The sequence below is a fragment of the Lynx rufus genome, unplaced genomic scaffold (genome assembly GCF_022079265.1).
Source record: "Lynx rufus isolate CCGP_SWC_20201006 ecotype Redwood Valley unplaced genomic scaffold, mLynRuf1.p SCAF_1, whole genome shotgun sequence".
Classification (NCBI taxonomy): domain Eukaryota; kingdom Metazoa; phylum Chordata; class Mammalia; order Carnivora; family Felidae; genus Lynx; species Lynx rufus.
Window position 1 is genome coordinate 112,555,667 of NW_025814823.1, and position 19,899 is coordinate 112,575,565.

At 52.1% G+C, this 19,899-nt stretch overlaps 1 protein-coding gene and 1 long non-coding RNA gene across 8 annotated transcripts in view; both read left to right on the forward strand.

Moving 5' to 3' along the window:
- The window catches only part of LOC124515895 (uncharacterized), a 34,760-nt gene extending 26,401 nt beyond the window's left edge, over positions 1-8,359 (forward strand). For 3 of the 6 annotated variants that reach the window (XR_006962916.1, XR_006962917.1, XR_006962920.1), the window contains exons 7-8: positions 2,930-3,030; positions 6,324-8,359. This is a non-coding gene — a long non-coding RNA (uncharacterized LOC124515895). The remainder of the gene's footprint in view (positions 1-2,929; positions 3,031-6,323) is intronic. The other 3 variants (XR_006962918.1, XR_006962919.1, XR_006962921.1) reach the window with 2 other exon arrangements.
- A 3,620-nt stretch (positions 8,360-11,979) lies between these two features.
- TGFBI (transforming growth factor beta induced) overlaps positions 11,980-19,899 on the forward strand; it is a 33,034-nt gene continuing 25,114 nt past the window's right edge. The window contains exons 1-2 of one of the 2 annotated variants that reach the window (XM_047084936.1): positions 11,980-12,210; positions 17,328-17,426. In XM_047084936.1, coding sequence (XP_046940892.1) covers positions 12,077-12,210; positions 17,328-17,426 — 233 coding nt within the window. In that variant the 5' untranslated portion in view covers positions 11,980-12,076. The remainder of the gene's footprint in view (positions 12,211-17,327; positions 17,427-19,899) is intronic. The other variant, XM_047084928.1, reaches the window with a different exon arrangement.

Below are 19,899 nucleotides of genomic sequence, written 5' to 3' on the forward strand. Positions count from 1 at the left end.
TTTTTTTTTAAAGTTTTTTTTTTTTTTCCAACGTTTATTTATTTTTGGGACAGAGAGAGACAGAGCATGAACGGGGGAGGGGCAGAGAGAGAGGGAGACACAGAATCGGAAACAGGCTCCAGGCTCTGAGCCATCAGCCCATAGCCTGACGCGGGGCTCGAACTCACGGACCGTGAGATCGTGACCTGGCTGAAGTCGGACGCTTAACCGACTGCGCCACCCAGGCGCCCCGAGCCTGCCGTTTTCTAAGAGCACTTCTTTTTGCTCCTAAAAGTAGTCCCAACTTTCCTTTACAAGACCTTTAACATGTGTGTTTTCCAGGATGTCTTTCCTGACCAATCTCACCTGGCCCTGGTCACTCCTTTGGGTTTTCTTTCATGGCTGTGTGCCCCACCTCGGGTTGTAAGCCCTGTGAAGTCAGGAACAAACCATTTCTTGACTGTCCTCTTTGCAGCTCTAGAGGAAGCATTTTGTCAATGGGAGGGATGGGGTCCGAGGCTACCGACTCCACAGGTACCATTTCCTTACTGGCGGGATGTTTGAGCCCAAATCCAGCCCCTATATTCCTCCATCGCTTAGGACTCCTCTTGCAAATAGGCCGTTTTGCACAACTGCCTTTTCCAGGAGACACCTTGCACTGCGGTGCTTGTGTTTGGCTGCAGTTAACTCCAAGGCCTGTGCCAGCCACACACTCAACAAGGGCCATGCTTCCAGCCAAGTGAGTCCTCTGAAATGAAAACACAAACAGGCCATCCTGCCGGGACCGGTAGCCGCCTGCTGCTAGCTGGGGAGGAAGGACTTTCATTAGTTATTGTCACTGAGCTGGCACTGTGCCAATCCCCACATCTGGAAACAGTTATGAAGAAGGAAGAGGCATGAAAGCCTGGGCCTCATGACCCTGCAGTGTTCCTTTCTGCTGCTTTATTTATTAATTTGCTGGTTTGGAGTGATCAACTCAGGTCCCCAGTGTAAGTTACAGGAACCGAAGTTAAAAAGGGGCCACGACAGTCACAATACGCTCCGAAAACAGGCCAAGATCTTATTTATGGGGTCTTGGATGAACTTTACATCTAAATAAACATGTTTTGAAGTTGCATAGTGTGTTGGACTTTAATCACCAAGCCAAGCCTTTCTAAGCTCTGCCTCGAGCTTCATGCTCCTCCCCAACTTGGCAGGACTCTGCCACATAGGTCTCCAGGGCACGCTAGGATATGTGCTCATTGGATTTGGACATGCAGATAGAGCCTGCTGTTTGTGCATGCGCGTGCGCGCGCACACACACACACACACACACACACACACACACAGGGACACACTTGTTACCTCCCCTGCCTGCCTCCTTTAAACTGTAAGTAACTGAAATGTTTCAGTGGAGGCTGACCTGTGTCTGCACGCACCAGTGCCATGTGCCGTTAGCTGCTGACAGTGCCCTGAAGATGAAATAGTCCACAAGGCCTAGGGGCCTGTTCCAGAGTGCTTATTGGTTCTAAAGTTTGGAAAGTGCTATATGGAAGATGGGCTTTTTGAAAAGGACCCAAATTCAAACGTTAGGATATTTAGATTTCTATACAATGGAAGGGTGGAGAAGGATGGTCTTAAATCGAATGATCAAGAAGGCATTTTCCTTGGCCATTAAGAATGGATGCACAGAAAAGCAACTCTTCCAGGCTCTTGTAGGTCTCAGAAACTGTAAGGTGCTAACGAGAACCAGAAACCCAGACTAGCAGTATGTCTGTCTCTGGTACTAACTCTGTCTCTGGTTTGGGGTTTGATGAGTTGCAGTCTACCTTGCTGACTTGGCTTCTCTCCCAACCAGATGATGAATCACCTCTTCTGGGAAGAATCCCAAACCCCCTCCACTCCTCTCACCCTCGACCGACTAGCCAGCCACCATCCCCCCCTTGCCCCGTGTGGTTGGGTACTTTCCTTTGGAGCTCCTTTCTATGGAGCCATATATTAAGCACTTATTTCATTGTATATACGCCTGGCTCCCCCACCAGACTGAGTGCCTCATGGACGGGGAATGACTGAGTCATTTCTGCAACTGCCACAGGCAGCCCGTCGCTGAGCTCGTTAGCATGATTTCTGTGAGTGTTTGTACAATCAGTCCAGAACCACTTTGTGGAGCGAGACGGTTGACCCATGCATCGGCAGTAGCATTTTTTTTTTAATGACATAGAAAAATAGGACTTACTCAAACTACAGTTCAACTGTGACTTCAGACATGTGCTAATTAATCCGGACACATCTTTTCTACAGACTCTGGGGGTCATTTTAATTCTTTTGTTGTCCTGGGATTCTGTTGTATTAAATGTTAATCTAAGTGTGCCGTTAATTTGAAGAATTCTCAAGGACAGATAATTAATGTTTGATCAGTAATTTAAAGAGGACTAAAAGGAAAGTTTGGGTTTTTGTTTAAATGAGACATGCTGAAGTGTTGTCGTATGTGGGGTTGTGCCAGGCACCCCAAAGAATTATCTTTCACTTCTTATGTTACACACTTTTACGGTGCTTTAAGAGAAATGAGGGCTCAGAATACATAGTCCATCCGCAGTGTGAAATGTATTAGGAAAGAAAACGATCTGTCTTGCCAGCCAAAGAGTCAGACGGAGGTCATTGCTGGAGTACGGGAGGCTGCAAAGAGGGGTCTAGATAATTAAAGAGGAATGATGAGGCCTTGCCAGTGCTTGCTGCAGTATGTTTAAGAGTCCACATGTGCTGAGACCATAAGTTAGCTCTGGGAGCCTAGAGGCTACCTGATGGTAAATTGGGTGCAGGTGGGAATGTTCCCTTTGGGAGGTCCCAGGCCATGGGGAGCCCAGTGTCAGTGCTGCAAACTCCCTCAGGTGTCTGCGTAAGCCGTGGGGGAAAAGACAGGGATGTGCTTCCCCCAAATTCAAGAAAGCAATTCTCGTCTTGCCCATGCCAGCTGAGTAGCATTTTTATTTGGTCAGCGCAAATTCTGGAGACTTCAGAGGACCCTGCAAGTGGCTAATCTGGAGGAGCAGCAAGTCAATGCTATGGGAGCAGGTGGGTAATCCCTTCCCCTGTATCTGGGAGGCACGGGCTCATCTAGATTCACCAAGCAGTAAATACAGATGGTTCTTTCTGTAGGCTGGGAGTGGCCTAACGGTAAGGTTGTTGAGGGGTGCTAAATAATTCTAGTTGAGTCACTCAAAGGAACACAGATTTCATGGTGAAGATAAACGATGGTTCCACAGCTCAGTCCTCTGCCTCTCTGGGGTGGGAGGGAATGGCTCTGTGTCACCACTTTCCTCACCGAAGCTGCCTCATTCACCAGAAAGTCTGCTGGGGACTTGCAGGGGTTTGCTCAGTGAACATCTGTGCAAGCGAGAGAAAGTTCTAGAGCTTTTGAAAAGTGTGCAACTACACTGCCCGCCGAGGGGCATTCAACAGTGGTGTAGGCAGTGCGGCTGCTAGGACCTGGTGGGCCATCTGTGTTCAAATGCTGACTCGTCCGCTTACAGCTTCATCACTTCTCTGGCAAGCTCCTTCACTTCTCCCAGCCTTGCCTTTCTAACATCTGTAAAACAGAAAAAATAATGATTCCCACCCTATAGGATTATGTTAAAGATGAAATGACTTAATGCATAGAAAGTACTTAAGACAGCACCTGCCGTTGGTAAGCTAGAGTGGTGTGCAAACGGGTAACTAGTCCGTGTGCGCATGCGTGCATGTATGTGCCTTTCTCGGCTTCCCCATCGCTCTGAACCTCGCTGCCTTTCTAGAAACAGCCTCATCTGGGGGATCCCCGGGCTAACCCCTGCTTTTGCTGTCTTGGGAAGCAGCAGTCGAAGCCCCTTTCCGTGGCTCCTCTCATCACAGCATTTAGGCCCTCAAGTCTTGGTGAAAGGTCAGGAGCCCCATGGGTGGAAGCCTGAGGAGGAAATGCTGGGGAAGGCTGGGAGTGGGGAGGGAGCAGGCTCGGAGAGGCGGCTGGTGCTGACAGGTGGGCTCTGGGCCCAGAGCCTGACTGCTGCGTGAGGGGTGGGGCGGGTCCAGAGAAGTCAGGGTGTGTATCACAGAACGCTGAAATGCGGAGTAATTTTGCCTCCATTTCAGGGTAAAGGTGCTGATCTAGAGAATGGACATGTTCCAAAGTGTGCCAACCAGCAGGCAAGATGTGTCTGTTATCTCTCAAGCTGTCTGGCCTGCACAAATCACCTTCTGTACCATGGATTCAAATGTCCTGAGGCCTTTTGGGGGAGGCAGGGTGGGGGCAGGATCAGAGCATTTCTTAGGCACTTTCTTTTTTTTAAATTTTATTTTTTCAACGTTTATTTATTTTTGGGACAGAGAGAGACAGAGCATGAACGGGGGAGGGGCAGAGAGAGAGGGAGACACAGAATCGGAAACAGGCTCCAGGCTCTGAGCCATCAGCCCAGAGCCTGACGCGGGGCTCGAACTCACGGACCGCGAGATCATGACCTGGCTGAAGTCGGACGCTTAACCGACTGCGCCACCCAGGCGCCCCTCTTAGGCACTTTCAACATGGCTCTCAGGATGGCTGCTGTAGAGCCACATCTCTCGATGGCTGCAACCTCTTCCCCCTTCTTCTGATGGTCACACAGCTTGTGGCTGAGGAAGTGGAGGCTTTCTCTGCATTTTAGCACGGCCGGGGGGGCGGGGGGGAAGCAGTCAAAATCAGGATGTGACGTTGGGAGGGAAGGTGGGGAGGGGAGCCAGGACAAACATTTTTTTAAGCCCCTTGGTTTCTGCCTGACTTTGGGGGCCACTTAAATCAGAATCCTAGCTGCGTGGAGGAACCACCAGCTAAAGTGGTGTCCGTCTCCGCTTACTCCAGACCCATCCGTTGCAATGGGTGGGGGTTGCACCAGAAGGGATTTAGGCTGGGCCTTCCAAAACACAGACAGCAGTCAATTACTGAGGCTGTAGTTGTTAACTGGGCTCCATGCGGAGCTATTCTGAAGTTCTAAAAGAAGAGCATGTGTAAACACTTGGGCTAAGTGTCATGGCAGGCCTAAGGGCTGACATGGGAAAGGAGAGCCTCCCTCAAGTGGGAAGGCCAAGGAACGAAGACGAGATGATAACACAGCAGCCCGGAAAGGTTACGGAATCTGCCTGAGGGCACACAGCTTCTCAGGAGCAAAGCTGTTCTTACATGAGTGGAGACCAGGAGGAGCCCAGTGCTCTGCATAGCGGAAGCAGAAGTGGGGCTGTGTGGGGTGTGGGCTGTGTGCTGTGTGCCTTGCCCCGCAGGAGACAAGGCTGATGTCAGGATACGTGGGAGAGCAGGCTAGATCCATCAAAAGGAGGCATTCTATAAGAGCCTTAGCGGCCAGGCACAGCAAAAGAACGGCAATGCGTGGAAAGTAACTTTGGGCGTAGGGATTATGGATGGGATCAGTTTTATTCTATGATCTAGCCTTTTCGGTGTTTTCCAAGCTCTGTATAATCTGCATGCGTTCTTTTTTTAACCAGAAAAAAAAAATGTCCGTTAAAATGAAAGAAAACAGACAGGGAAGTCTGGATTTTCTCTCATAAACAATAGAAGCCATTGGGCGTGTCCTAGGAGATCAGTGTTTCCAGAGAAGCGGTATTTGGGGAAGATAAGGCAGGCAGTGTTGGGAAAGGTGGATGGCGGCAGTGAGGGTAGGGTGTCAAGGAGACTGGCTGGGGACTGCTGCTGGTGAGAAGTGAGGCAGTGGGGTATTTGAGTGCTACCTGGGGGAGCAGAAACATCTGGAGAGGTGTGGAAAGAATGCTTGGAGGGTCTTGGTGACTGTTTGCGCGTGGGGGGCAAGAAGAGGGAAGAGGCAAAACTTGCTGTGGGGTTTCCAACCCTGGGCGGTGCCCTTGGCAGGAATATAGAAGCCAAGGGGAGTCGGACGAAGGAGAGGAGTGGGACAAAGCAGCCATTGGGGCTTGCTGGAGTTTGGAATGCATTGCCTTTGGGTGATGTCTATTTTTTTGAGGCCTTTGCCCTCCAAGCAGGAAAACTTGAGGGGAGTAGAGAAAAGGCATGGGTAAGCTTTGTGTCTCAAGTTCCCTACTGTGGGTATCACTCCTCGAAAGTATTTGAGGTCAGGCAACCTCAAAAGTGCCTGCGGATTCTTCTAGGAGATTTTATCTGAGCCAAATCAATGCAACTCTCGTGTGAAAAATCCATTTCCCTGGAAAATGAAGTTGGGTTCTAACCAACAAGCAGTAGCGTTTGGCAAGCCCTGATTAAGAAAGCCAGTGTTTGGAGAAGTTGTGACAACAGCCAGTCATTTAGGAAAGTAAACACTGGGGACCTCATGCCATTTTAGGGCTGTGACAGTTGGTTCTGTCCCCTTCAGATGTAGAGACTGACGCTGCAGGTTGAAGTGCTTGCTGTTACCAGCCTGTGGACCACCCAGGCCCCCTTTGCAGGCTTTGAAAAGCAAGAAGAATTGAAGGTGACCCCGACCAGACACAGTTTCCTTTCCCTGTTCATTGTGAAGACACTGAATATCTAACAACTGGACTTAGCAAAAAAAAAGACAAACCACCTGCCAGTCACCAGGGTATCTTGACGGACATTCAGAAAGTCAGCTGGGCCTCAGTGCAGCAGCTGACCACTTTCCAACGTGGTCATGTCGCTGGTAAAAATTTTCGGGTGTCTTTCTCTTTGTCGATGTCTGTATTTCTTGAAAAGCTTTACATGAATTGAATCGTAGTTTAAACTCATCTGAGCTTTACCCGTTTAACCTAAAACGCCACTGGCCTCTGTTTCTCAGACTTTGACATGCACACAAATGACCTGGTGATCTGTTAAAATACAGTATCTGACGGGGGGTGGGGTGTCTAAGATTCTGCATGTGTTCCACACGTTCTCAGGGGCAAGGTTATGGTACGCCCTTGACAACCCAAATCCAAATTCCCCAAATGGCACTGCAGTAACCCCTCAATTTTAGTAGACAGGGCTGTTTCTTGCATTTGTCAGGGGGATAGAGAATTGCTGTGTGAAGTACTGTTCTAAATGCTGTGTGTTGTACAAGGAATGGAAGCTTTCCCCCACATGTGACTCATGTGTTCCTTTAAGTTGGATATCTCATGCCAAAGCTCATCCTTCTTTCTCCCCAGCAAGTCTTAGGGTGCTGAAGAGCTAATTCGCTACATGGCGGCAGCTTTTTTAGGCCGAGTGCCCTCTGGAAATTATTTTGGCCATGTCATCTGTCCCCACTGATGTACAGACATCACCAGGAACTCTGGCGAGGATGGCCAGAGGGAGGTATGAAGTGGACCAAGCTGCGAACACCAGTTCTCCCACCCACAGACCCCCCAAACCAGTTTCTCTCGGTTTCCTTTGTGGGGAACTTGCTGGAACCACTAATTCATCGTGATGTTTAAGGCACGTCGTCAAGCACAACAGGGTTATTTTCAAAAACTGAACCGTTTTTGGTGATCTTACATGAGCCACAGAATGTGAAAGTAGTCATTTTTATAAAGTGCCTGAAAAAGCCTAGTAATTATTGTGCCAAACAAGCCGGTCTTTCTCTTCAGTTTGTCTGACACGGAAAGAAAAAGAAAATCCCTTCCAAATGAGCGGTCTTTTAGTGAGCTGTACTCGCCCTGGCTGGATCCAGGTCAGCGGGGATGGGGGACCCCTGCTTTTCTCTCCAGCTGCATCTTGTCCTGTGGTCCAAAAACACCCCTCCAAGCAGCTGTCTCTGGTGGGAGAGCATGTTTACAATCACGGCGCTCTGTGTTTTACGGTTTCCGAGAGGGGCAGTGGTGGGCAAGAACGGGATTTATTTTTTACTTACATCTAAACAGTCAATGAAATATTACTGTAATCTCTTACTGAGCTCATGGAAAAACTCAAGTCATCGAATGTTAGTTTTACAGATGAGGGAAGTTTTACAGCAACATTACCTGACTGGCTCCAAAGCCCGTAAATCTTGCTACAGGGAGAGTTAGGCTGGGAAAGCAGGGCTCCCGGGCTCTTACACACGAGATGCATCTTCCCTAAAACTGCGATGCAGCTAATGCTCCAGCCCCGGGGGAAATTTCAAGCCTGGGCTTGGATCTCTTTGAGTGCTTCCTAATGTCCTGTGCCAAGCAGTCATGTTGAAACAGAGAAACGTTCTGCTTGAAATTAATTAAAAGATCATTTTCACATGATCGCTTCTAGAGTTGTTAATCAGTGACCTCTATTATATAAAACAGTTACTGGGGAGAAGTAAGCAACTCATATGCATCGACCACTTGACTTGAGTTATATCATAATCTACCCTAAGTCCTATGGGGTAGTTTTGATGATCATCTCTATGAGATAAGTAGCAGTTGAAGCTCAGAGGAATTGACCAGCTTGCCCAAGGCCACACAGTTTATAAGGAGCTGGGATTTGAACTCAGGCCATCTGCCTCCAGAGCCTGTATTCAACAGCTTTGTTATACTGGTGTCATTACTCAGGCAAGACTGGCTGTCTACATGGTGGATCCTGCGTGGGGACAAACGTGAACCAGCTGCAAACCTGAACCATCAAGCGAAATTGCCAAGGGCTGCTTCCTCCCTTTCCTTCCCAGAAACTTCCTGTCATTTCTTACCCTACCCTTCTTGTCAAAGCCACCCCAAATTTCTAAAGGAGTTATTTTACAGCAGCTCATACTCAGATGCCAATCCATGGAAGCTGCTGTGTGCTCAGACCTCAGCCCAGCCAATGCAGCCTTCCCAGCAGGTGATCTGAGAGGCCATCCATCTTGACTCAGTGAGTGGGGTCATTGCCAAAGATACCTCTCTCTTTGCTTGACCAGTGGCTGAGCAGAAAGTCAGCAGATAGGATTTTTTGATGGGAAAATCACCAAAATAGTTCTTCCTATGCTGCTCTCTGGATTTTCTCCCAGAGGCTCCAGAAAGAAGAAGAAGAAGAAGAAGAAGAAGAAGAAGAAGAAGAAGAAGAAGAAGAAGAAAGAAAAAAGAAATGATAATAAGCACCACGATGAGGAAAGAACTCATAGATAAAGTGGAGCTAAATCCTAGGGGCCCAAACCCAGAACCTAGGGCAGCAGGAGAGACATTTTCCTCTCTCAGAAATTTGTTTTCAGGAAAGTGCATTTATTCCAGACTGAAGTGTGTATTTGATAGTGCTCCCCAGTGAGCAGAATGAGCCTCATCTGGACAGAGATAGGCAAAGGGAATATTTTCCCCAAAGTGGCAGAGGTCCCCAGCACTGAGCCTGGCCCCCACAGATAGCCAGCAGAGTGAATGTCCCAACCCTCCCTTCTGGGGAGGTGGGGAGGGGAGGAGACAAGGAGGGCATCAGGGAAGGTCAATGTCAGGACCACTCCAGATCACCTCCTGGTCTTCAGGGCAGAAGACACAAGTGGGGTTTCCCGGAAACTATAGCCTTCTGGTCTTTGGCTTCCTGAGTGCCAGCCAGAGGCTAGAAGCCGCTTAGTGATGGGATCCAGCTGGAACTCTGTGCCCCAGCTGACAGTGGTGGTAGCTCTGTGAAATCCTCCTCTCCACTGACCTCCCTTCAGGGTTTCTTCTCTGCCTGCCTCTCCGCCTCTCAGATGGATCCTTCCTCAAGCTCGGACCTGCTTCCTCACCTCCCTTCCCCTTGCTCTTCCTCCTTGTCTTTTCCAATGCAGGAGCTGCAGAGAGCTCACCTAGTCCACGGTTTGGCCACCACCTGCTGGTGTGCTGACTCAAATCTGCATCTCCAGGCCTCAGGATTCCCCTGGCCCCCCGCCCTGTGAGGGCAGGTCTGTCCTGGGCCTCTCCACCTGGAAATGCAGGGGACCCAGAAGGCATGATGTGGACACACCCGGACTCATGGTTCACTCCCCACTGGCACCTCAGTGTGCCCTTCCCGGGGTGCTCATCATGTATCCAGTCATCCGAGCCTCAAGCCTTGGTTAACTCTGACTACCCCCCTCCCTCCCTTACCCTCCAGTGCCCACGGGGTTTCCAAGTCTAGTCAAGGCTACCCTGAAATCTCCCTGCAACCTGTCCTCCCCTCTCGACTCCCTCTGTTCCCCCAAGTCAGGCCCCCAATAGCTCTTCCTGCCCCTTCCCCAGGCCCTCAACTGCTCTGCTCCCCTCCTTTCCTTGCACCCCACACTCTGATGACCCCTTCTTCTCTTTCTTCTTCCTTTCCATCAGCATTCTAACATGTACAAGCCTCTCTTGATTTTGTCTTCACCTGACCTCCGTCCTGACTCTCCCCTTCCCTTCCCAGACAGGATTCTTGAGAAGAATCTTCTCTACTCCATACTCATGTCACCACTCCAACCACCGCAGTCTGGCTTCAGCCATCCTGCTGCCCACAACCAGGTCCCCAGGGGCTCTCTGTAACATGGCAGGCTGAGTCTGTCATGTATACAGTAGTGTTGCTAACAGCCCTTCCTTGCGGGGCTCCCTCCCCAGTGTAGCTCCATACTCCCCATCTCCTGTCCCTCTGTCAGCTGCACCACCTGCCTGGTGACTGCTCTGTGCCCTGCCTCCTCCCCATCATTGCCGTCACCCACCTGCTGCTTTGCCTGCCCTCCCCCAGAGTTCAGGGACTCCTGCAGCTTCAGCTTCATGCAGGCCCAGGGTGACGCCCACATGGGAATCTCCACACCCCAGCCTCCCCAGAGAGCCACATCCCACCTCCAGCTGTCTGTGGGACCCTCCACCTGGATGAGTCACAAGCACATCAACCTGAGAGGATCCAAAACCACTTACCCTCTCCTGGCAAACCTGCAACCCCATCCGTGTCCCTTATTCTAAAAATGGTATCGCCACCCGCCTAGATGCCCATGCCAAGAGCACCTTAGTCATTGTGCCTCCTCCTTCTCCCCTTCTTACGTACAGCGTCCAAGTCCTGCTGAGTGTGTTACCTCCTCCACACCCCTGGAGTTTGTCCGCCTCTCTGAATGCCCACCTCCACCACTATTGGTCCAGCTCTTACATGGTCCCACTCCTAGTCACCTGACCTTCCCACCCCAGGCTCGCCCTGTTTTGCCTGGGCCTCTCCCAGCCTGTTCCTGACACTGATCATGTCACTTGCCTGCTTTTCCGTCACCTGCACGACTCTTAGTTTGGGTCTGGGTCCTGTGACGTGTCATCCCGCTTCCTCTCTCCTTGACCTCCCTGTTCCTGAATGCATGCCGTGGTTGCCTGGCTAACTCCTTTTCACCCTCAGGCCGAGGAACAGGTGTCACTTCCATAGAGCCAGGGGTCTCCTCCCGGCCCCCCAGGCCCCAGCTGCCACTCTCCATGGCACGGTATTGGCTCAGGGATCTCCAAACGGTGAGCTTTTTCAGAAAGAGCCTCGATCTCCTTTGCCTGCACGTCTCTGTCTCCCCAGGGCTACCAGTGCCAGGTAACTGGTGGATGATTAATAGGTGTTTGGATGGATACTTAGCTCCCTCCCATGTGACTGTCTGCTTAGGCACTCTGCGCTGCTCCGGGCCAGGAATCTTGCCCCTTCTTCCATCTCTTCACAGCATCCATCTGGCGCGTGGTGCTGCAGAGACGTTTACTTAAAGAGAATGAGTGTGTACCAAGGCGAGGGACCCCACCCTTCTCCAGGGTTTCCAAGGGTGGCTTAGCGTCTAACAAAACCTGCCCCGTGTATTTTTAGCTCCTGGCAGTCATAAGGTTTACTCCTTATCTGTCTGCCAGTTAGCAAGCCCTGGGGTGAGTGCTCTTCCCGAAATGCAGAGGCCGAGTGTGATGGGAGTGCGGTGGGCATCAGCGGTGCCCGTCAGTCACCCCTCTCCCCCAGAGTTTTGTAGCCTCAGACCAGGGAGGGACCTCGGAGCTGGGCAAGCTGCGGGCCTGGAGGACAGAGACTTGTGAGGAACCCAGCACACCACCGCCCCGCCCCGCCCCGCTGTCCCCGCTGCCAGCCCCCCCACACCCGCTGCGCTGCCGGATGACCCGTGGCCCCGGGGAGGGCGCAGCGGGGAGCGCGGGCCTGGGGCTGCGGGGGTGCCGTGCAGCGGGGGCGGCGGGTCGGAGGCGGGGGCGCCCGGCTTCCCCGCCCCTCGCGGCCGCTCCCTCCCGCTCGCCGCCTACTTAACCTGGCCCGCGGCGGCGGCGCTCTCACTTCCCGAGGTCCGCGTCCTCTCGCTCCATGGCGCTCCTCGTGCGGCTGCTGCCCCTCGCCCTGGCGCTGGCCCTGGGCCCCGCCGCCACCCTGGCGGGCCCCGCCAAGTCGCCCTACCAGCTGGTGCTGCAGCACAGCCGGCTCCGGGGCCGCCAACACGGGTAAGCCGGCCGCCGCGCCGGGGGTGGCCGCGGGACGGGCCGGGGGCGCAGGGGACAGAGCGCAAAAACGCCGAGCAGGCAGCACGGGGAGGCCGGAGGGACCGGCCCTGCACCGGGTGAGGGAATGAGGTGGGGGACCTGGAGGGCAAGCCCGTGGCACAGGCTTCGTAGAGGAAGGGATGGGAGAACTGAGCGGCAACACCGGCCCTCGGGACCAGAGCACCGGACGACCGAGGCTTTCAGCTTCCTCTCCCAGGGGTGGGAAGGGGGAGTTGGCGGCCGTGCCCAGAATAACCGTGGAAAGGTGGCCAGGGCAGAGAGGAAGCCCACCCGCAGGGCACATGGTCCAGTGCAGCCAGGGCCTTGTCCAGAGAGCGCCTACAGATGTGGCACTGGAGCGGCACAAGGTGGCACCGTCCAAAGCCCGTGGGCTCCTGTTCACCTGGTCAGGCTCCACGCCCACCACCTGGCTTCAGGCAGTGCTCACCAGGCACCCCAGGGGCCGAGCGGCACCTCCTCCCCTGCCAGATGAAGAGCAGAATTCCGTGGGCCTCACGCACGCTGTGTAGACTGGGAAACTGAGTCCAGAGAGGACACATCCCTTTTCTCTAGTCCTGCACTGGAGCCAACACTGGAATCTGCCTTAAAACACTAACTGGGATCATAAATGTGGCACATGATCCTCGCAGATATTCCTTTGAGACACTGACACTGATGTGTTGGCTGAAGGAGGCAAACCCAGGCAGAGGGTCTGACCTGGTAAAGACACCAGCCCAGACCCAGGCAGGGACAGGTGATATTTCTACATCCCAGACTAGACCATCCCGCTTCACACTCACCCGGGCTTTGCCATAGCTTCCAGCCTGTCCCGTTGCACCAACTCTTTTTTCACAAGTAAGTAAAACCATACGTGGATAGAGTCATGCCACTGGGTCTGGCATTCGAACCCAGGTGGTGCCCTGGGCACATGACTGGGCAGACCTGTACTCAGGTCAAAACTCACTGTTGGGGGTGACTACAGGTGACTTCAGAGGCCTCACCATGCCTTGGCTCCCCACCCTTAGGAGTGCTCCAGGGGTGGGTGCCGGCTACCCCCCACAGAGAGCAGTTGTCCTAGTTCCCTCTGCCTTGGGCTTACCTGGCCTTTCAGGTGCCCAGGGCTGCGGGGAGGGGGATTTCTGCAGACTGGCAGGGTGAGCTGTGGCCTCAGTGCCCTCCTGGAAAGAGTAGAGCACGGGAGAATGTCCTGGGGTCTTTAGGGAAGGGGGAGAATCACCTTAGACTGTGGCTGTGTGTACAGAAGGGTGAGGGGGGCGGCTCAAAAAGTTGAGGGGGATCATAAGAGACGTAAAAGTCAAAAAGTGTGCGACTGGCATCTTCATTGTCTCTGCCCAGCTCACCTTTCCCCTCTTGCCTTTCTTGCCAAAGAAGCATGTTCTGTTTGGGTGCCGCAGTCTGCGTGGGAGGTTTCTGTTCCTTCTGTATGTTAGCCACTAAGTCAGGAGAAGGTCCCGATAGCATGCCGAGCAGCGCTGTCCCCCAGAGTGGGATCTCCATGCACACCACAGTGAAGCTTCCCCAAAGGTGTTGTCAGGGCTCCACCAAGAGTCATCTCGATAGAGAAGCTCCTTCCCTTCAGAGCTCAGAAGAGACAATGACCAACTGAAAAATAGGACTTTTTTTTTTTTTTTAACAAGGCGAGTGCTCTTTGTTATGGATTTCAGATATTAGCTCAACTTCCTCTGCACCCCTCTTCCCCATGCCCCTGCAGGCCAATCCTGTTGTTTTGCTTCTTGGGGGGTGCAAAGGAAGGCCTCTAGGAAGGCCTATGGAGATCGGGGATGGGCAGAATGGTCTGGGAAGTCACACACACACACCCTCCCCAGTAAAGTGTGGGTGTGCAGGCAGGTGAACTGTGACCAAACGCTTGCAGGCACGGTTGCATTTCCTGTGATCTAACTGTCCCTGAGAATTCCGAGGGACTGCCTGGCCTTGCACATAGGTGTGGCACCCTGTGCAAAATGGGTAACCCTGTTCAAGCCCCAACCCTTCATTCAAAGTGAGAAGTGGCGGAGAGGGAAGAAAAATCTGCTCTTTTCAGGCAATGCGGCATGCTCCAAGACGTGTAGGAGAACTAGGAAGTGTGCCTTGCCCATGGACAGCGTTTTATCACCCCACACCCCCATCTCCACCACAGCGCGGGAGGTCTGTTGTTCGTGTTCCCATCTTACAGGTGGGGAAACTGCAGCTTAGTGGGATGGAGTGACTTAGTCCCAACACGGGAAGCTGTTCGGAGAGTAGAGACTATGATGTGACCTCTTGACTCCCAGCTGCATCCATGTTGCTACAGGGAGGGGAAAAGAAATACGGACAGAGAAGTAGAAACGCATTTGCACTTTTTTTTTTTCAACGTTTTTTATTTATTTTTGGGACAGAGAGAGACAGAGCATGAACGGGGGAGGGGCAGAGAGACAGGGAGACACAGAATCGGAAACAGGCTCCAGGCTCTGAGCCATCAGCCCAGAGCCCGACGCGGGGCTCGAACTCACGGACTGCGAGATCGTGACCTGGCTGAATTCGGACGCTTAACTGACTGCGCCACCCAGGCGCCCCCGCATTTGCACTTCTGACTCCCAACATCCAAAACTGGACTGGATTTCCTGAAGCATTTGAGTTTCTTTTTTTTCTTTTTTTTAATGTTTATTTATTTTTGAGAGACAGAGCAGGAGTGGGGGAGGGGCAGAGAGTGAGAGGGAGACACAGAATCTGAAGCAGGCTTCAGGCTCCGAGCTGTCAGCACGGAGCCCGATGTGGGGCTCGAACTCACACCAGGAGATCGTGACCTAAGCTGAAGTCGGACGCTTAACCGACTGAGCCACCCAGGTGCCCCAAGAAGCGCTTGATTTTCAAATCCGAGTTGAACAGCAGAACTGTTGTGCTGGAGGCAGAGGGCCCAGAAATGGCTAGGTCATTTCTATTAAACTTCAGCCTAGATTTCCTGTGTATACAGCCCACCCCTCCCCCCACTGCTGTGAGTGGGAGCCACCCCCAGCCTCTGCTCCTGTCTCAAAGGGGCCGCAGCAGTGGAAACTCACTCCACAGAGGAATGTTAGAGCCACATCCACAAGAGACTCACTGAAGATTCGCCAGCCGCCTACGGAAAGTTGCAGGGAATTCATCGACAGTAATTGTTTCCTGCTTGGGCAGATAGAAGAACTTCTGAGGTTGTACAGCAATAAACAGTACCTAGGGCTGGAGTGTGGCCAGCGGGGACTCTCCAGGGGTTATTTGGGGACGGCTGTAACCTGTGAATCCCAGGCGGCAAACAGAGGAGCAAGGTGGCTTCGGTTAGAATCCTCTGGAGGCTGTGGGCATCTGGTCAGACCCAGCTAGGACTAAGGGGACACGGGCTTACCTCCCTGCCAGCCTGTGATTTGCCGCCCCCCCGACTTCCCTTGCCCTCCGCTTCTTATGCCGACCCATGAATATTTAGTGTGCCTCTTTGGCCCGTGCACCTTTGCCTCCTAAGCCACAAACTGGACAAAGAAGTGACCTCCATATGGTAGAAGAGAGAGGGCAGAGAAGCAAAAGGTCAGTGCGCCCTCCTACCTAATAACCCGATTCTGACTTTTTGAGAGCTGACCACGTTCCTGTAGCTAATATGATGGGGATGGTAGGTGTAGCTGTTGCTGCAGTACCCATGGCCTCCTGGCAGCAAGTGATGATTGCTAAGCACGTTTTTAAAGTGGAGGTGATATATAAAAATGACACCTGAATCTCTCAGGACACAGAGGTTTTGTGGAAGCCCTCAGTCTCTTCGCTTTGTTTTCCTCCGACTTGTGGTTCAGCCGAGGAACTTCCTGCCTCAGGTCAGGGAGACCCCCTCCCAATTGTCTCCCACTACACAGCCACAGCTAACTCCTTTCCCCCGGGGCTCCTAATGAAGATCCTGCCACTGCGTGGCCTGAGCATGGTTTGGGTCACGACTCCATACATTGGTTAAAAGACACACCAACAAACCCCCCCCCCCCCAGCTCTGGGAAGGGGGGCTTCTCAGCAGAACCCTGGGCGTTGCACTGAGCTTTTCCAGCATTCCTGAGAACTCCTCCGAGTGGGTGGTCCCAACAACAGTATCTTCAGCAAGGTCATTTCCAAGCTCTTGCTTCACCCTGACTCAGTGCTGGGCCCCATGTAGAATGTAAAAGCGAGAACAAGGCAGCGCACCTACCCTCAAGGGTCTTTGGGGGGGTAATTGGAGAGAAGAAAGATACGTACTCTGATCAGTTTTGGATTCTGTTTGGTACCAAGCATCAAACAGGGGCCGTATTTTGGGGTAGATTTGCACGGGAGAGGGTCGCCTGGGACACTGGAGGGAGGCTTTCTGGGGGCAGTGGACTCAGGCAGGGGCCTAACTAGTGAATGGCTGAGAGTCCATTGGGAGAGTGTCGCCTACCAAGGTCCTCACCTCAGCCAGCAGAGTAGTGTTCAGAGCCAGGCTCCTGGCTTAGGGATGTGGAGCATGTCTGTGTGGAGCTGCCTAGGAGGTGCCGGGCTCAGACTTTGGCCTCCTCTCATGACAGAGGGGCTGGCTATGTGCACTGGGATGCCCAGTTAGAGCCTGTGGACATTGTGGCTCAGAGGGGGCTTGGGGGTGCAGAGAAGGGCTGGGGGCTTCTCTCAAAGCTGCCTGGCTTCACAAACGTACTACTTAGCTAGCTTTCTCAATCTGTAATGTGATCTAAAAATGTTAAGATGCTTTTATTTACACGGACCCACTACCTATGTCAAAGGATACTTCCATGAAATTATGTCAGTGTGCGAGATACACTTTGACAGGGTTTAATTTGGTAGGAAACTTGCAGGGGAGCTCGAAATCAAGGGAGACAGTATCTGCCCCCAAGCCACCCCGCAGGTCCCAACACTGACATGACTGTGCCTTCTCCATATCTAGAACATTCTAATGACCCATTCTAAAACATTCCCATGACAATTCTAGAACATTCTAACGACCCATTCTAGAACATTCTAACGACCCTGGAAGGCCCACATGGCAGGAAGGACATGGTAGGCAGGTAGAGGTGCCGACCGTCCTGCTGACACCACTGCTTTTATTTCAGCCCCAACGTGTGTGCTGTGCAGAAGCTCATAGGCACCAACAAGAAGTACTTCACCAACTGCAAGCAGTGGTACCAGAGGAAGATCTGTGGCAAATCAACGTGAGTATCTGTAAGCACTCGAGACTGCCAGCCACCTCAGAGGGCACACTGCACGTAAGCCAGTTGCAGGGCCCCTGGGCCAGGGCCGGCCTTCTGAAAGGTTAGGCTGCCTAAGGAGTCACGCAGATGCATGTGCAAACGTGTCACACAGCTGTGTCCTGGGGAGGGGCGCTTTTAGGAGGCTGGCCAACCTTTTTTTTTAATTCTTTTTTTTTAATCTTTATTTTTGAGAGAGAGAGGAAAAATGACAGTGCAAGCAGGGGAGGAACAGAGAGAGAGGGAAACCCAGAATCCAAAGCAGGCTCCAGGCTCTGAGCTGTCAGCACAGTGCCCGACGCGGGACTTGAACCCATGAACAGCGAGTTTGTGACCTGAGCTGAAGTCGGATGCTTAGCCGACTGAGCCACGCAGGTGCCCCAGGAGGCTGGCCAACTTTGGTTTGCGTTTTTAAGGCTCCTGACAAGACTTGGATACATTCTTCAGGGCTGCTGTGGGATTATAAGCAGCATAAACCATCGTGTGTGTGTGCATGTATGTGTGGGCACGCTTCTCAATACTCACCAAGTGGTACAGAGTCAGTAGAGATGCCACTGACCTGTGTCTCTAGGAAAGAGAGCCCACTGGTGAACTTACACAGCACTCCTGCTCTGCAGTCATAAGGTAAACACCCCCAAAAGACTGGATGCCTAGAAACATGCATGTTATGAGGCAGCAAACGTGTTAAAAACATAGGCTCAGGCTCCCTTGCTTCAGATGCTGGCTGTGCCACTTAGTTGGACAGGCAGCTTCACCGTTGGAACCCTCAGTTGCCTCATCTGTCAAATGGGAACAACAAAGGACTGCCTTACAGGATCATCATGAGGATTGAATGAAGGAATGCATTTAAGGCTGAATAAGGTGCCTTGCATATAGTAAATGCTCAGTAAATGCTACCTGCTGTTATTTGCAGATCTAGGCCATGTAGACAGTGGTGAGAGTGCCAACGGGGTGTGGACCAGTGTGGTTACAACAGGGCTTTTCAGTGCCTCTGTCAGCATCCAGGGAGGTGGCATTCGCTCCAATTGTGCTGCCTGGTGGAAATAGGGTGGCATGCATGTCCTAACAGAATTCCTGGGAGGCTTAATCTGTTTTGGCACCAACAGTCAACCGATCTCAAAGCTGGCTCTCTGCTACAGACAGGAAGAAGTGCTATGAGAAACCTCCTGGGCCACTTTTGAGGGCCTGACCTTCCTCTTGTCTGCATACTAGGAGGATTAAGAGCTTCTAAGCCACTCTCTTGAACTCTTCCCCATGTTAGGGAATTTTAAATGTATTGCTTGGGACATTGCTTTTGAGTAGACTTCTCCTTCGGCTTCATAACCTGCGAAGGAAGGGAAAATGCTCTTTCCTGAAAATGTACATAGAAAAGAAATATCCCAGCCTGTGACCCTGACTGCTTTAGGCAATTATCAATCCTGGTATGAATCAGGAGAAGTTAGGGCTCATGGCAGAGCAGGGGAGAGACCGGCAGCTCCCTGGGAGCTTGTCAAGGGCAGATCCATGACAGCTGGCTCTCGCTTGACCACACCCAGCCTCAAAGGTAAGGGCTGAGTGAACTAAGAGGACGTACCTTCTGGGTTCAGTTGAGTAAACACCCAGCAGTGTTTGCTGCCGTGGACAAAAAGAGATTAATGCAAATTCTACACCATACCTCCTTCCATGGTGTCCTTCCATGGTGTTTGTTACACAAACAACAAAAAAGTCTTTAGTACTGTTTGATTTTTCCCATGTGTGTGTATTATCTACTCGATGTAACAGTGAATTAATTACTTAATTAAGCATAGAGGTAGGCCACACATAATTGCTTCTTGGAAGGTGACCAAAGACCTGTACCGAGCAAATAGCCCTTCTACATCTCGGAACCCTGGGTTTCAAGAGTTGCACACTTTTGTTAGTCCTGGTTTCCCTCAAGATGAGACCCACCTGTAATGTCAAGCTGGCCTCGGAGTGGCGTTGGCTGTGGTATTTTGTTCAGCCTTGTGTAGAAGCATTTGCCTGACCAGTTAACCGTAGCTGGGTAACGTTCCTCAGCAGTTCCTGGCTGATACCCCTGTCAACGATGAGTCATAACCTTGGCTTATTGGCTCTCAGTACCTACACCCTTCTCATCTATGTGACAGGACAGGGCATAGGCCGCATAGCTGTGTGTTGGCAAATGTTCTCGATGGCCCATTCTTCCCTCGGGGAAGGTCTGGCTTTAAGAGGGTGGTGATGTGGTAGCACAGCAACCTTACACCAATGAGCACAGGGGAAGCCTGGGGTAGATAGGGAATGGGCGGCTAGGCTGTGGGGGGGAAAGTGAGGTGTAGCGTGGGGTCACGCGGCGCCCCATGCCCAGCCCCAGCCGTTGACCTGGTCCTGCAGAGGCAGAAGGGGTTGCGTGCGCATTCAACTCTTCCATGTGGCCTTTGCTTTGGGCGACTTCAAAAACAGG